This window comes from Anas platyrhynchos, chromosome 8 (genome assembly GCF_047663525.1).
Source record: "Anas platyrhynchos isolate ZD024472 breed Pekin duck chromosome 8, IASCAAS_PekinDuck_T2T, whole genome shotgun sequence".
In the NCBI taxonomy this organism is placed as follows: Eukaryota; Metazoa; Chordata; class Aves; order Anseriformes; family Anatidae; genus Anas; species Anas platyrhynchos.
The window spans coordinates 37357728-37371707 of NC_092594.1; the positions used below are offsets into that span (position 1 = coordinate 37357728).

The window sequence follows — 13980 nt, forward strand, 5'->3', positions numbered from 1 at the left end:
AATTAATATTATTATTGCTGTGCTATGGATGTGCTATAACTTTTGGAATGGCTGACAAATGTAAAGCGAGTACAAATGGAGCCCTTTGCTTGCTGGCTTTTTTAATATATTTTAATCACCTGTTTGTCTTGGCAGAAGCGTGTATTTCAGATATTGAAATCAGTGGGAAAACAAACTGGTAACTTTGCTTGAAGTATAATCTGACATCTGGTCCTTTCTTCTTTTCTGTTCGGCTTCCTTCATTATGCGTTTTCACAGGTCTCTTTGTTCTCGGCTATGTTAATTCCGTGGCTTGTTTATACCACACACCTAAACTGGGGATTCCAAGGAGCCCTTGAACATTTAAAGTTGTTCTTATTATCCCCAAACCCACTCCTACCAGCCCTCGGACGTGTACAAACTGAGCTGTGGGATTAACCCACACAGCGGCCTTACCAACCTTGAGCTTTTCCAGACTGGTGGAAGTTTGTGGTGTACATTTGGTGCCTTTCCTTGGGAACACGAAGCTCTCAGCTGATATCCCCAGGCTGTGCTAGGCTTCAGCTTCCCCTGCGTGTTCCTCTTCTTTCTCAGCTCCTGTCATCGCTGCTGTGTGGGGCTGGGGTTTGATTGCTGTAAGGATCTTGCATTCATTGGGTCACCTCCTCATTTTGGGGTTAAAATCCTGCAGTCGGTCTCTGGATCACACAGCACGAGCACAAGTCAGTCGTAGGAGGCAGATCTCTGTAGATTCCCCTGAGAACTCGATCTGTTCTCTTATACATGGCAGAAATGATGAGAGGGTTTGGAGTTCCCTACAAAGTTCAGATGCTGTGTAATCTTCCTCAATGAACCGTGAGGACTGCAACACCTGCTTGGGAGGGAAGGAAGCCCTTTTAATTGTTACCACGTTAATTGGGGTGGCAGCCCCTCACCGTTGAGCAGGACTCCCAAGACGCTTAGTTTGTGTGTAATTCAGCACCTTACGAGAGACAAATCGGGTGTTTTGATCCCAAATGGGCCACTGGATCTCCTCAGTGCTGTATGTAGTGCCTCAGGTAGCTCCCCAGATGTGTGCCCGGCCTCAGCAGGCCGAGGCTGGAGATAGAAAAGGATTCCAGTTCTTCTGACTGGTTCCTAACATTTCACAAGTACGTGTGTTTTTTTTTTTTTCTTTCAAAATTTAAGAGAAGAAAAACTGTATTTTGACTAAGGAATGTAATTCCCTCTCCCCCCAAAGAGATATTTATTCAAAAGCTGGAGAGGGTCCAGTTCAAATGTTGAGCACTGAGCCAGCACAGAGACATACAGCACATGTTCAGCACCGTGCAGGTGCGAGGGGAAAGGGAGTTTAGGCTGGAGCCGTTTTGAAATATGACTTTTACCTACATGTTTGACATTTTCTAGCCCTTTTATAAGGAGTGATGGAAATCTACGTTTTTCCTCCTTTAATAAAATGAACTTCTTGCTCGTTAAAGGCGCTAGATTGACAGCCGCGGAGACTGAAGTCTTCTGTTTACCAGAGAATGAGTGCGAATAAGAGAAAGCTGCAGCACAGGCTTCCTTCAGGTGCTGCCTAAGCCAACGTCCCTCAGCCTTGACCTGGTGAGAAATTCGCCCAGTCCCGTCCCCTGCAGCCTTTGTGATCAGATCCATGGTGAGGGAGGAGTGAGCTCGGGGTAGCTCCAGCGCCGGCGTTACTCCTGTGAGAGATTTGTTGGACCGAAGCAGACCACCCCGCGAGCCACCTCCGCAGCCTGTGCCGTTAGCAGAATAACCTCATCATCTTCGTGCTCGCTTCGTACACACCAAACTGAGCACGGCTTTGATGAACCCCAGGTGAAAACTCAGAACCTGCCATGAAAAATAAGTAGCAGGAAAAGATGACTAACTGAACACATACATTAAGAAAACCTCAAACGACTCCTCATTTTCCCTCCCCGTAGACTTAATCACTGGTGCATTTGTCCTTCACAATTAGGGAATGCCTGAGTGTGTGTGTGTTTCACAATAATAAATAGCGGCTCTGCATTAAGAGAGGTCTGGTCTGTGTATCCCAGGAAGAGTGAAGGAGAGGAATTGAGGGTTAAGTACAAAAAATCTTTGCACTTCTTTTATGACCAGTGAAATTCAGACAATTTCGCTTTGGAAAAATACATGACCTATAACCCAATAGGTCATCTTTGAAACTAGTTTCTAGTGATTGACTAACTTCAAGTGGAGAAGTACTCAAACAGTCCAATTCAACAGATCACTTAAGAATATAAATTTATGTGTGATGGAAATACTACTGACTTCAAAAATTTAGTTTGCCAGCTAATGTTGATGTAGACAGCATTTTCATTATGGCTTAACCGTAACCCATCTTTCTTTTTTTTCTTCTTTTTTTCTAGTTTTCCAATGTTACTCATTCTTTGGAGAACTGAACTTTGGTAAACTCACCTGTGATAAAAGTGATAACAGGGCGATTTTAGGATGTTAAATAGCAGGTTCTTCAAAGACGGGTTTAAAGTCAATCTAACAGAATGCGAGAAATGAGGAGTTACAGGGTTTGCAGTAAGTCGTGGTGCTTAACGAAGTGGTGCTTGATAGCTGTGCCTTAAAAACGTGAATTCGGCTCAACTTGGGCTGGGAGCAATGGAGCACACGCAGCATTGTGCTGCTGGGGCAGTAATTCCCAGATAAGGTTTCCAGACATGATTTCTGTGTCAGGCTTTGCCAGTACTAACATTAGACGAGCTTATGTATACGTCTATTTTTTCCATCATCTAGATACGTGGTGTTCCTAACTTAAGTTTTAATTTACATGTCGGGGTAGATAAAACCCATTTGGATTAGCACCGTGGTGAAACTGCTGAGGGGGTGAATTTCGGGTGGGGGACTGTGTCATGCCAAGGGAAGGAAAGAGCAATGTAAGAGGCTTCAGCCTTGTTACAGATCCCATATGGCGAGAAATCACTTTTCTGGCAATTTAGAAAAGATAGCGCTGTGATTTCATCCCTTCATGTCTGTCACCACATCATCTAGTGTGGGGGGCAGCCGAGAGGAATGCGGGAAGGCCGAGCTTAGCGCCGCTGAGCGTGGTGCGCTGGTGCAGTGCCCAAATGCTGTGCTCCGAAACCTGGCTTGGACTGAAATGCCATTTCAAGTTTGGTTCATTTCGAAAGCACACATTGCACACTGATTTATTTACACACAGTTATTTACTACATACAGAGTTTATGTTATTCGGATGCCTGCATAAGGCAGCATCCCCACTTAAGTCCCAAATTGTCACGTTTATGAGTGGGGAGGAAAGGGGGTCTTCCTGGGCGAGACAACGCATTTCCCAGTAGCTATTTGTGCTTACATGGAACTGGAACGGCGCTGGTGGTGGTTGTGGGTACGTGCTGAGTTGCCAGTGATGTGGCAATCCGGTGACTTTTGCATCATGCTTCGTTTGATAGTGTTGCCAACAAACTCCTAATCTCAGCGATAACGTTGTTCTGTCTCGCTTCCCTTGCTACACCATGCTGTAAAATCTAGCAGTTGTAATTGGCATGGTATTAAAGGTAGTCACAAAAGGCAAGAATATGGTTTAAACCAAAAAACAAAAACAGAACTTCTGTTATCTCACATGTACGTCATTCTATATTACCCAAGGAGCAAACTCCTACAGCATTGTATCGGCCTTACCCTTCGCAAGTCCCATTTTGAGTCATCAGAGGTAAGCAGCTGAAACTACGCTCTGCTGAGAAATTCATTACAAAAAAAGAAGTTTTTTAGGTAGTGTTTCTGCAGTGAGGTCCTAGTGGCTTGTTATTTGTTTCAGAAGTTGTAGTTCAGAGTCAGATGTTCACCTTCAGCTAACTGGAGCTCTTTCCCTAATTCTCTGTAGGATGCATGGAGAAGTTATACTTTGGCACCTGAGATGCTATCTACAAAAAGCTAACTATTAATGAAAGTACTTCTAAGTTAGAAATACTAACCAGTTACAGATATTCTTAACTTTAACCTTTCAGCTCTGTTACCAGTTTGGTATTTTAAATTTATCTTTTTTTTTTCTACAAAGATGTTTAGTGCGTATTATCTCCTCTTACTGTTTATCTCTCAAAACCCTACTTTTGCCTTACAAACACATAGTGGTAACTGCAGATGTGAAGCCCCAGCCAGGCTTATGTTAGCAAAATGTTTAATGTGGCCACAGTATTGCCAGGGAATGTTTTTCTGGGACTGGATAACAACTTGACCCTTAATTTTAACAGTGAATCTAAGCCATGGATGCTTTCCTCTTTAAGCACCACGGGAGGTGGATGAGCACGAGAGCACCGCCTGGCTCAGCAGCTCGTGGTCTGTACCCAGTTGTGAGTGTCGTGGAAAAGTTCCCTGTGCTGGCACCAACTTGCACAGGAAAGCAGAAGGTCTGCTTTCTGGATTGCCCAAGCAGACAAATGTTTGCTCAGCGGGTAGGTGAGTGTTCAGCAAAGCAGCTGGACTGCTCCGAGTGCAGGTCTGCAGGCTTGCAAGACCTTGGGTTTGTACAGAAATGTGCTGGAGGGAATTGACAGTGCTGTTTGTGAAACACTCTGCAACTTCTACAAGTCAAGGGACATTTAAAAATGCTCTCATACTGGTCTAGTACCTTTATACAGGCTTTTTCCCTAAAGGTTTCTAACTCCATTTTTATGGCTAGCTTCATTCTCAGAGCAGGTTTTGATGTTCCTGTTCCTTCCTGCTCTTCCTTACCCGTTTTTAAGAGATTTAATCAGAATGCTGCTGACAGAATGAACTCGCTTGGGTTTTTCTTGGAGGAAATGTGTGCTGTAGAATATTGAACAGTCCGACCGTGCTTCTCATATTGACTTACTACTGCTGCGATAAGGTTGTGTGCTTTTTGGATATCGCCCCTTGCTCCAGTATAGCAAAGAATTCAAGCATCTGCTCAAGTGCCGTACTGAATCCACAAGCTGCTGGTTGTTAAACTTGCAGAGGTCCCAATGCAGATTTTATAGACCGTGTGAAATACACGGAAAGGTGAAAAGCACAAAGTCAGGAATCTAGATATGTATGGCACTGGAACGGCTGCTTTTAGGACACCAAAACCCCCAAATCTTCTCTGTTACTATTTTGCTTAAGGAAACGCACTGAGTAAACAAGAGCTGCTAGAAAGACATAGAGTAGTGCATAGTGTGTGTTGGTTTGATGTCTGTAAATTGTGCAAGGGCCCAGAATGGTGAGAACAGGGCAGGAGGTGGCCAAAGGCAAGGACCTGAGCCTGGCGTCGCCCCTGCCTCCCACAGCGCAATTCCCTGGGGTTGCTCCTGCAGAGCGCACCGTGCTGCTGGGGCCGGGTCCTGCAGGAGTTTCTCGGTGCTTTTTGGTCAGCCCCTTTGGGTTTTCTTTGAGGGAGAGTGATCAGAAGTTTTCAGTTTGCAGCTCATTAGTGTTTAATGAAAAGATGGCAGGATGCTGGAAGTCGCAAGCATCCGTCCAGTATTGGGCAGGGCAAAGAACAGTAAAACAGGCTATTTGGCTAGTTTGTGTGCTTGTAAACTGGTTACTATTCCTTTGCTCATGGATGAACCACTTGCTTAATTCATTAAGCAGGCTTTCTTTCTTATTTTCATAGGGGTGTAGGGCGCTCAGCCGTCCTCGCGGGCTGGGAGCAGTGAGGTCTCCCGAAACAAATGTGTGCAAGCGAAGTGTTTAGATAGGTTTTGCCTTAGAGTGACCTTTCAAAGAATTTCACACACACTCTGGGCACTCGGTTTCTTTCCACGGGTTTACCCTTAAGTGCAAAGCCATATGTTTTAGGTAAGGTTAAGCAATCAGCAGGCTGCACACTTAACCCTTAAGTACCATATCTGGGACCAGACGTTTTTATTACATTGCTTCAGTCTCTGTATTGCTCTGCTACCAAGCGAGAATTTAAGGTTGATACAAGCACTTCTTGAATAGTTTGCATTTTTTTAAACTCGGTGATTGATATTTATTCCAGATGTAGGTCGTGGTTATTTATTTATTTGGTAGGTCTCAGGGCTGCAAAGCAGCGGCCATCCCGTGGGGCTGGATGCTTTCAGGCTGTTGAAGTGAATGCGAGTGAAAGTGCCTGGGGTGTGCAATCAGGGCCTCGCCTCCTCGGACAGACGCTGCCCAGACTTTATTCACAGAGCCCCCTTAGTGGTTACTCTCCATTCTGCCAGCTGCTGGCATTTAAGGAGCTGTGCAGTGTCCTTAGGAAAATACGTCAATGTTCCTTGGTGCACTTCGGATAAGGAAATGCTGGGGTTTAGCAAACCAGTTGTAACGTTACTGAGAGCTTCCCAAAAGCTCCCAACTCCTCGGATGGGTGGATCTGATAGTTGTTTGCAGGGGCATTTCATGGACCTCAGAAAATGCTGGTCTCCCTGCCTGGTGGTTGGCCTGACCATCGAACTTGAGGTAACCGTACTCTGTTCTCCAGCAGTGCTCGGATGGAGAATATTCTTTGTTTGTCACACAATGCAAAACCCTAGATACAACTTCTGGTTAGGAACGTGAAACTCATCCCCATCCCCATCCCCTGCCCACCCCGCACCTCCCAGCACTGTCCTGGTGGTGCAGGTGCTGCAAAGAGGTGGCGCGAGCTGGTGGATGGCAGGGCTTAGAGCCCGACACTGGGGGCTACGTTTTTGAAAGACATTTCTCAAATTGAGCCACTCATGTTATTTTACAGCCTTTTATATGCTCTGAAATTCCTCCAGCAATGCAGAATGTTATTTTTCATTTTTATCAAAGTCTAGGGCTATTTCAGCAATTAAACTTGATGTACTTCAGCCAAAAAACATAGTACAAATAGCTCCTTTGACCTGATAAATAACAATTCTTCCTGTATTAGCAACAGAGTAAATACTGCTGTGTTTGGCGTCTCGTGAAAAGAAAATTTTAAAAGAAGATGGGAAAAATATGTAAGATTGTTTGGGATAAACTTGAACGTGGAAGTGAACGATGAATGTAGCTTTTTATAGCCCAGTTAGATGTCATGGAGCTACCCCAGCACCCAGTTCGTGGGGATCTGGCTTGGACTTGCAAACACTTGCAGATTTACGGGTTGTGATCCGAAAAAAGAAAGATGGAAATGGGAAGGGGTAGCAGTGGTCCCCAGGATTGCCCGTTAGGTGCTCTGTCAGGTGCTGTGCTGAATGGGACATGTTATCCATTATTCTTTAAGCATGGTCAGACAGTGTGATTATTTGGTTAGCTCTGCGTGAAGTTTTCATTTACATTTTCAGATCTATCTAGATTTTTTATCCTTTCTGTGGTGCAAGGAGTGGGTAGGATGGTGTCTTTCTGCTTAATACTCGGGTTTCTTTTTGCACTTTGGTTTTCTGCTAATTTCCTTTCAGCTTTTCCATTTCAAATTCCATTTTCAGGGATTCTTGGGTTACATGAGAGGCAAAAGCAGAAACTCTTGTCTGTTTTTATGAGGGATTGTCTTAAAAAAAAACACAACAACTTTACTAAATAATATAAAAATGGGTTTGTTTTTAATAAGTGTGAAGTTTTCCAGGCGGTTAGCTCACTTTATGGACTAGTGCCTTTTGGATAATTTGGACAGAGAAAACAATACGAGACTTAAGTTACCCTCGTCTTTTTTTGGGAGTCACAGAGCATTCCTGCTTTTCAGCAAACATTTAGTCAAAATTCAGGACTCTTGGGAACTGCGTGCATGCACAACAACTAAATAGTCTCTGGATTTAAGACTCCCTGAATACTCGTTGGCACAATAGTTTGTAACTGCTCCAGCGCTGTGAAACCTTGAGGTCAACAATTGCCTTTATGCAAGTCCCCAAATCCAGGTTTCCACTTCAGAGCTTTTCAAGTCTATTGTGTAAATACTGCCTGTTAGCAAAGATCTCCTGACGCAGCTGGGCCAGGGGGAGGTTTTTCTGTTGGCCCTGAGTTACGGCCTGGGACGTCGCTGTGTGCGAGCTCTGTTCCTGGAGAGCAGCCTGGGACGGAGCTGGCTCCGAGGAGCCACGGTTCACTGCATGGACGTAAGAGGGAGCAGCCCAGGAAAAGGTTGTCTGTCTCTCCTTCTGTCTCTTAAGAGCCTCCTCAGCTGCCTCTCACCTTTTTTGGTGTTGTTTTTTCCTCTTTATGCCGATTTCTGTGTGCAGCAGTTGCAGCAAAGCTTCTTCGAACCCCAGATCTGCATCAGGTGGGAAATCCTTTTCCCCCATACCCAAATAAGACAATGAACAAGTCTTCATCTAACTCTCAAACTGTTTGTAAAAAGCCTGTTCTTCTCTGGCAGCCTGCTGCATGAGCAGATTCAGAGTCATGTTTGCTTAATAATAATCTGCAAATAAAATATACGTGAATGAGTGGACTTCTTTGAGCTCTACAAAACTACCAGAGCCCTGAAAAAGAAAACTAGATTTATTCATAGTTCCTGTGCATCGTTGAGAGAACTACAGAAATCAGTTCCAGCTCTAGCATCACCCCCTCAACTCTCTTATCATCAGCTGTAGTTGTGCATCCTTGTGAGTAGCAATAGGTTTGTAAGTAGGCCTGAAGCAAAGGTAAAGCATGTTTTTTGTGGAAATCTATGATACAGTTTTAGTCCTGAGTAAAAATTCTCTTTCTGATTTTCTTGGGGTCGTGCAGCAATTCCCTAACACTGTATTTTAATGTGAGTTCAGCACAAAATTTCAGCATCGCAGCATGTGCTTGCTATCAGAGTACTTAGCTATAAAGCCTTTTATGACCTCATTGAAGAGGCTCCATTTTATACATGGTTCCTAAAAGCCCCTAAATTGTCTTTAAAAAAAAGCTTTTTGTGATTATTGCTTTTAATAACAGTGTCATCCATGCGAGCTCTGTAGACAAAGCCATGATCTTAGTGAGGAACATCAGCAAGGCGAGAACTTCCCCCTGTGTTTACAAGTGGATTTAAGGGTGTTGTTCAAGGCAGGTGGCCAAGCGAGCTGTCCCCGAGTGGTAACTGCTGTGTTACAGGTGGCACGATCGTGTTTGGGAAGGGATCTGTTGAGTCTAGCCCAGAGCTGCTCATCAGCCCGAGCTCCTTCGTGTGACTGATGGTACATCTGAAGCCAGCTTGGGCTTGACTTAATTCAGCGTCTTCGTTAACAGCTCCCAAGACCACGTGGCACTGAACAGACTACCTTTCCGAGAAGGTCTGGAAACTAAGCTACCTTTCATCTTCCTCGAGATGGTGCTGGGTAAATGATGAGGACGTTAATGGAGTAGTGCTTGAGAAAGCTAAATGGCTGCAACGTATGCTTTTAGTGAAGCATGGATAAACGTGCACCTTTCTGGCTCAAGACTAAACATTCTCCCAGAATCAAATTAAAGAAAGAAAAAAAGTTTATCTGTCTAGAGAACAATCTGTGTCCTTTGCTGTGCAAATATGCACAGGCTTACATATAAACATGCATACAACTTAATTGAATAACTTCGCTGAATATATGAACATTTTTGTTTCTGCTTTAATGGAATTCAGTAGAAGTAATCATGAGTTCTACCTCTACTTAAAAATCTCACAAAGTTTTTTTTATTGCCTGATATTTGCGGTGATACAACATCAAATGGAAAGATGCCACGTTTCGGGTGAAAATTCCAACTAATTGGCACTGATCCACTAGAGAAAGTTGCACAGTGTTGGCCACAAATTAAGCACTTTGCTCTTGTGATCTAAGTTTTTTTATTATTATTTTTAATTCAGGCTGTGGTGTGAGATTCTCTGTGCTTCTGTCAACAGCACACTTTGCATAGGTAGACCTCTGCAGACCTCTCAATAAACAAGCTGTCAGGGCTGTTTGGATAAGAGCAAGGGAAAGGACAACAATAAACCGAATGTGCAAGAAGGTTTGAGAAGCCGAATTATCCCAGACTGTTTATTTGTAATGGGCTTCCACAAATAAGAAGGCACTTCATTGTCTGTGGTGCAAATAAATATTAAGAAGTGTGCAAGTCTTTAGCCACTGCCGAGCCCTAGAAGTTGAGCAATTTGCAAAAGCCTCTGATGTTCCTTCAAAAGATCCCGTCCAGTGCAGAAGATCAATTGTACGCTCTCGCATTTAAAAGATAAATAAAGTCTGGAATTCCCTGTGCTCGCTTTAGGAAACACAGGTAAATAGGCTGGTGTGCAGACGTAAAGGAATTGCCACATCCCAAGTGTACGGGACGGGCTCTTTGTGCAGTCTGCAGCTGCCCTTCTGTAAAATGAGGTGAAGTCCCGTCCGTACTAAAAGGTTGTCAGGTCTGGTTTATGTCAGCTCCCTGCACAGACTAAATAGAAAGAAAACCTGATCCTTTCACGAGCCCCGAAGTGCAGGTATGGGGTTGGAAATCCCCGCGACGCCTTTAGCAGATTTGGGGTCACCTTTCCAGGGCTGCCTTGCAGACCATCGCAGGAATACCAGCTCTGAAACCCCCATCTCTGCTCTTGGCCGTGACCCTAGAGAACACCACCGCTGTACCACCAGAATGTGTTTGACCATATTACTTTTCTGTGTTTCGGCTGGGTATGAATGAGGGCCTTCCAGCCATGTTTGTGGCAGAGCCGATGCTCAGGTACTCGCCTGTATCACTTTCATCGCTCTTCTTAAAAGAGACCGGACAGAATTTATTGTTATATCTTTATTAGCCACATGGGAGAGGTTTCATTTTGGGTTAAAATGTTGGATTCCTTATGGAGAAGGAGGAGTGTGGTGACCACCAGCGGAAATTACCAGGACCAGATCTGGTGATCACGTCCGACGTGTTCAGCACACAAAACCACCCGATAAACTCAAGTATTCCTCTGGTGCTGACGTTTTTGTGATCGATCAGCCTGAGCACAGGCTCTCAGAAATGCTCCTCTCCACTCCCTTCTGCTTTCCAAGCAGTTTTTGTTTGGCTGCATGCAGCAGCCATGGAGAAGAGCTGCCGCTGCCTTTTCCAGCCTTCAGACTTGCTCTTTTCGTACCGCTGGACCTTCACCTGGCTCCTCTCCATCCTCCTTGCTCCTGCTGCCTTGCTTCTCTCCATTCACCTTCATCCTCTGCACTTTCCCAGCCAGAGCTAGGCAGGGTGCTGCAGCGTGGGGCAGCTCCGCTAACAAATCGCTTCTGGAGTGTGAGGTTTGGATCTCGGCTCGGAGCTGTGAGTTTCGTTCTCCGAGCAAAGCACAGGGCTGGGAATTTGGCAAACGGTAGATTTTTTGCAAAGCGAAGCATTTAGAGTGGAACAAATGGAAAATGAACATTTAAAAATCATTGTTAAAACATTGGAAAAGGATTCACTTAGAGTCAAAGAATTTTATTAGCAGAAATCAACCATCTTCCTTGGTTTTGACTGCTTTAAGTTTTCAATTACATTCACCAACAGTTTGAAATGAAAGGTCATTTCAATTGAAATAATTACTGTTTCCCTGAAGCCATCTAAAGAGGATTCGGGCTGGTATGAAGCTTTTGTTTTTACATAAACAATTCATTAAGGTCAACGTGAACCTGCAAAAAATCGTGTCATAAATCAACACATGTTTTTGCTTAAAAAAAAAAGAAAAAAAAGAAGTGTTTTCAAACCAAGAAATCTGGGTTGATTATTTTGGACCAGCCCAGATTTATGGGTGGCTGTAAATCAACTTTCCCCTCCTAAGCTGTAAAATGGCGATAATGCTGCTCTTGTTCAAATTGTAGATAGCAAACCTCGCTGAGGGGAGGCCGTGTTGCAAGCAACTGTTACATATGTCATATATATGTATATATATGTTATATATGCCATGCTGAAACCCACTTGGGCATGTGTCTACCATGGATAAGAAGGGAAAAAGTAACGCAGCTCCCTCTGGAGATGGCAACTGGCTGACATAATCCAAAATAGGGTTTGGGGAGATTTTTCAAACTTTCTTCAAAGTCTTTGAAGTTTGTTTGGAGTCCAGGCTGGACTCCCCCAAAATTCCCTCCTCCCCAGCTTTGCTTTTTGTACATTTTGAAAACTTTAGTCTGTGAAAAAACTCTTTTCTTGTGCCCGTACCAGCTAAACTTGCCCAGACACCATGCGGTTGCATCCGAGAGGTGCAGCGCTCCTTTTGGGTGACAGAAGTGTTTGAGATTTGCATGGTGGCCCTACACTGCCTTTTACCTATAGAGTTTTGCTTACTCTTGCTTTAGATAATGCTTATGTTTAATCTAATATTCAGACACTGCTTTAGTGCTTTAAAAATGAGCACGGTGTCATCACAGAATCACAGCATGGGTTGGGTTGGGAGGGATCATACAGACTGTTTAGTTCACCCCCCCAGCCATCGGCAGGGACAAATCCCACTAGAAAATGGAAAATAACACAATGATGTATTATTTCTCTGTCATTGCTCATTTTCTAACATTTGTTCATGCGGCCAGAGAGATTAGTTTTGATTATTTTTATTCTTTAATAATGAACTGGAGAGTTGAGAGAGAAGTGTGGTGTTTTCTTTTCTGGTTGACTACTGTTGATTTTCCTTCTAATGTTTTTTAGCCCGTGTGTGCAGCCATCGTGTCCTTGAGGATAATGTTTCCAGTGTTTGCTCGGGATTTATGTTTAATCTGAGTTTCAAAGAATGCAAAAAATTATAATACGTTGCTTTCAACCAGGTTTTCATTCTGAGGAAAGGCTGTGCTGGTTGGAGTGATCTACAAAACAACTCATTGCTGCAGTGCCTGTCCTGTAGAAGAAGCCTTGTTAACAAGCTTTGAGGGTTTCGTGCACTTAAAGGCAGAAATTAGGGGAATTTTGCTGTAGCTTTTTATCAGACTGATGCAGATGTTCCCAGAAGCTCTTTGTCACTCCTGGGATGTGCAGAAATCTTTCTGGTGACAGGCATCTTACGAAAACGAAGGCTTGAGAGCTGTAGCTTCTGCGGAAATGGGGTTTGGCCTCCTGTTTTGGGGCTGGATGTAGTGCAACATCCCAGCGTGCAGACAGTGAAAGGAAAAAAACCTTCCTGCCCGGGCTGCTGATTCAGGGAATGGTGGCTGCTAACCTGCTCGCAGCATTTTGCTGATCTGGTGTTCCAGTAATTAAACACAAAGGGCTCTGGCTGGCAAACACATGGACCGAGGTCTTCCCTGGGTGTCAGATGCAATCTGCCTTACATCACTTGCTCTGGGCTGTTTCAGTCATGCGAAGTCACGGCCCCGATGACATGATGTGGTGTGACAGCCAGCCGGACCGAGGCACACATGCTGGAGAGTGAATTTTGGGGTGAGGCGGGTGGATTGCTGTGCTCACTAACGTGTATTTTTGGACATGTTTTCATCCAAAGAAAGCTGTACTTCTGGGAAGGACACGTGGGATAGGGGTAACACTTTTTCGCACGAACACGCAGCAAGAATCTGTTGCTGCGAGCAGCACCTTTCTGCAGGAACTTGCCATTTCGTGCAGGGTCCGTGACCCAGCGAGCTGCAATCTTACGTGTAAATGTTGGAGAATTAATGGGGAGCGACAGCAGAGGGGTCGTGTTGCTCTCAACCTGCCTTTCACACCTACTTTGTTGTTGATCCTGTGCGAGCATAACGATACGATGCCTGGAATTTAGAAATTAGAAAAGAAAAAATGTAGTTGGGAAGGAGTCGCTGGTGGTCTGCTCATCCCACCTCGTGTTGAGACAGGGCCAGCTTCAAAATAGCATCAAGTTGCCCAGCCCTGGCACCTTGGCGCCCTGCTGAGCCCTCTGCTTTGCTGCTCGCTCTCCTAGGGGAGGCGTGGGGCAGGCAGAGCTGTGCTCCAGATGTGGCCTCACCGAGGGCTGTGCTCACTTCCCAGCCGAATGGGCTGCAGGTAACAGGGTCCTGCTGTCAGGTAGCCCCCACCCCACTGCCCTGCTGCGTGCCCAGGGGCTGTGTCCTGCTCCAGGTGAGAAAAAGCGATCTGTGTGTGGCTGCTGGGGGCATGGCATTTTGGGTCAAGCGCTAGACTGCAGCTACAAATGCGTCCCTCGTGTGAAGATGTGCGTTGTGTGGCCTGAATGCTTCGTTTTCCTCTGTCTCTCACATG

The 13980-nt window shown here is 44.8% G+C and overlaps 1 protein-coding gene across 9 annotated transcripts in view; it reads left to right on the plus strand.

Moving 5' to 3' along the window:
- ROR1 (receptor tyrosine kinase like orphan receptor 1) overlaps positions 1-13980 on the plus strand; it is a 150999-nt gene that overhangs the window by 51049 nt on the left and 85970 nt on the right. The window contains exon 1 of one of the 9 annotated variants that reach the window (XM_072041519.1): positions 8083-8158. The exons of the other annotated variants lie outside the window; for them this stretch is intronic. Coding sequence (XP_071897620.1) covers positions 8098-8158 — 61 coding nt within the window. The 5' untranslated portion in view covers positions 8083-8097. Of the gene's footprint in view, positions 1-8082; positions 8159-13980 lie in introns of those variants that run through there. 9 annotated transcript variants of the gene reach the window in all.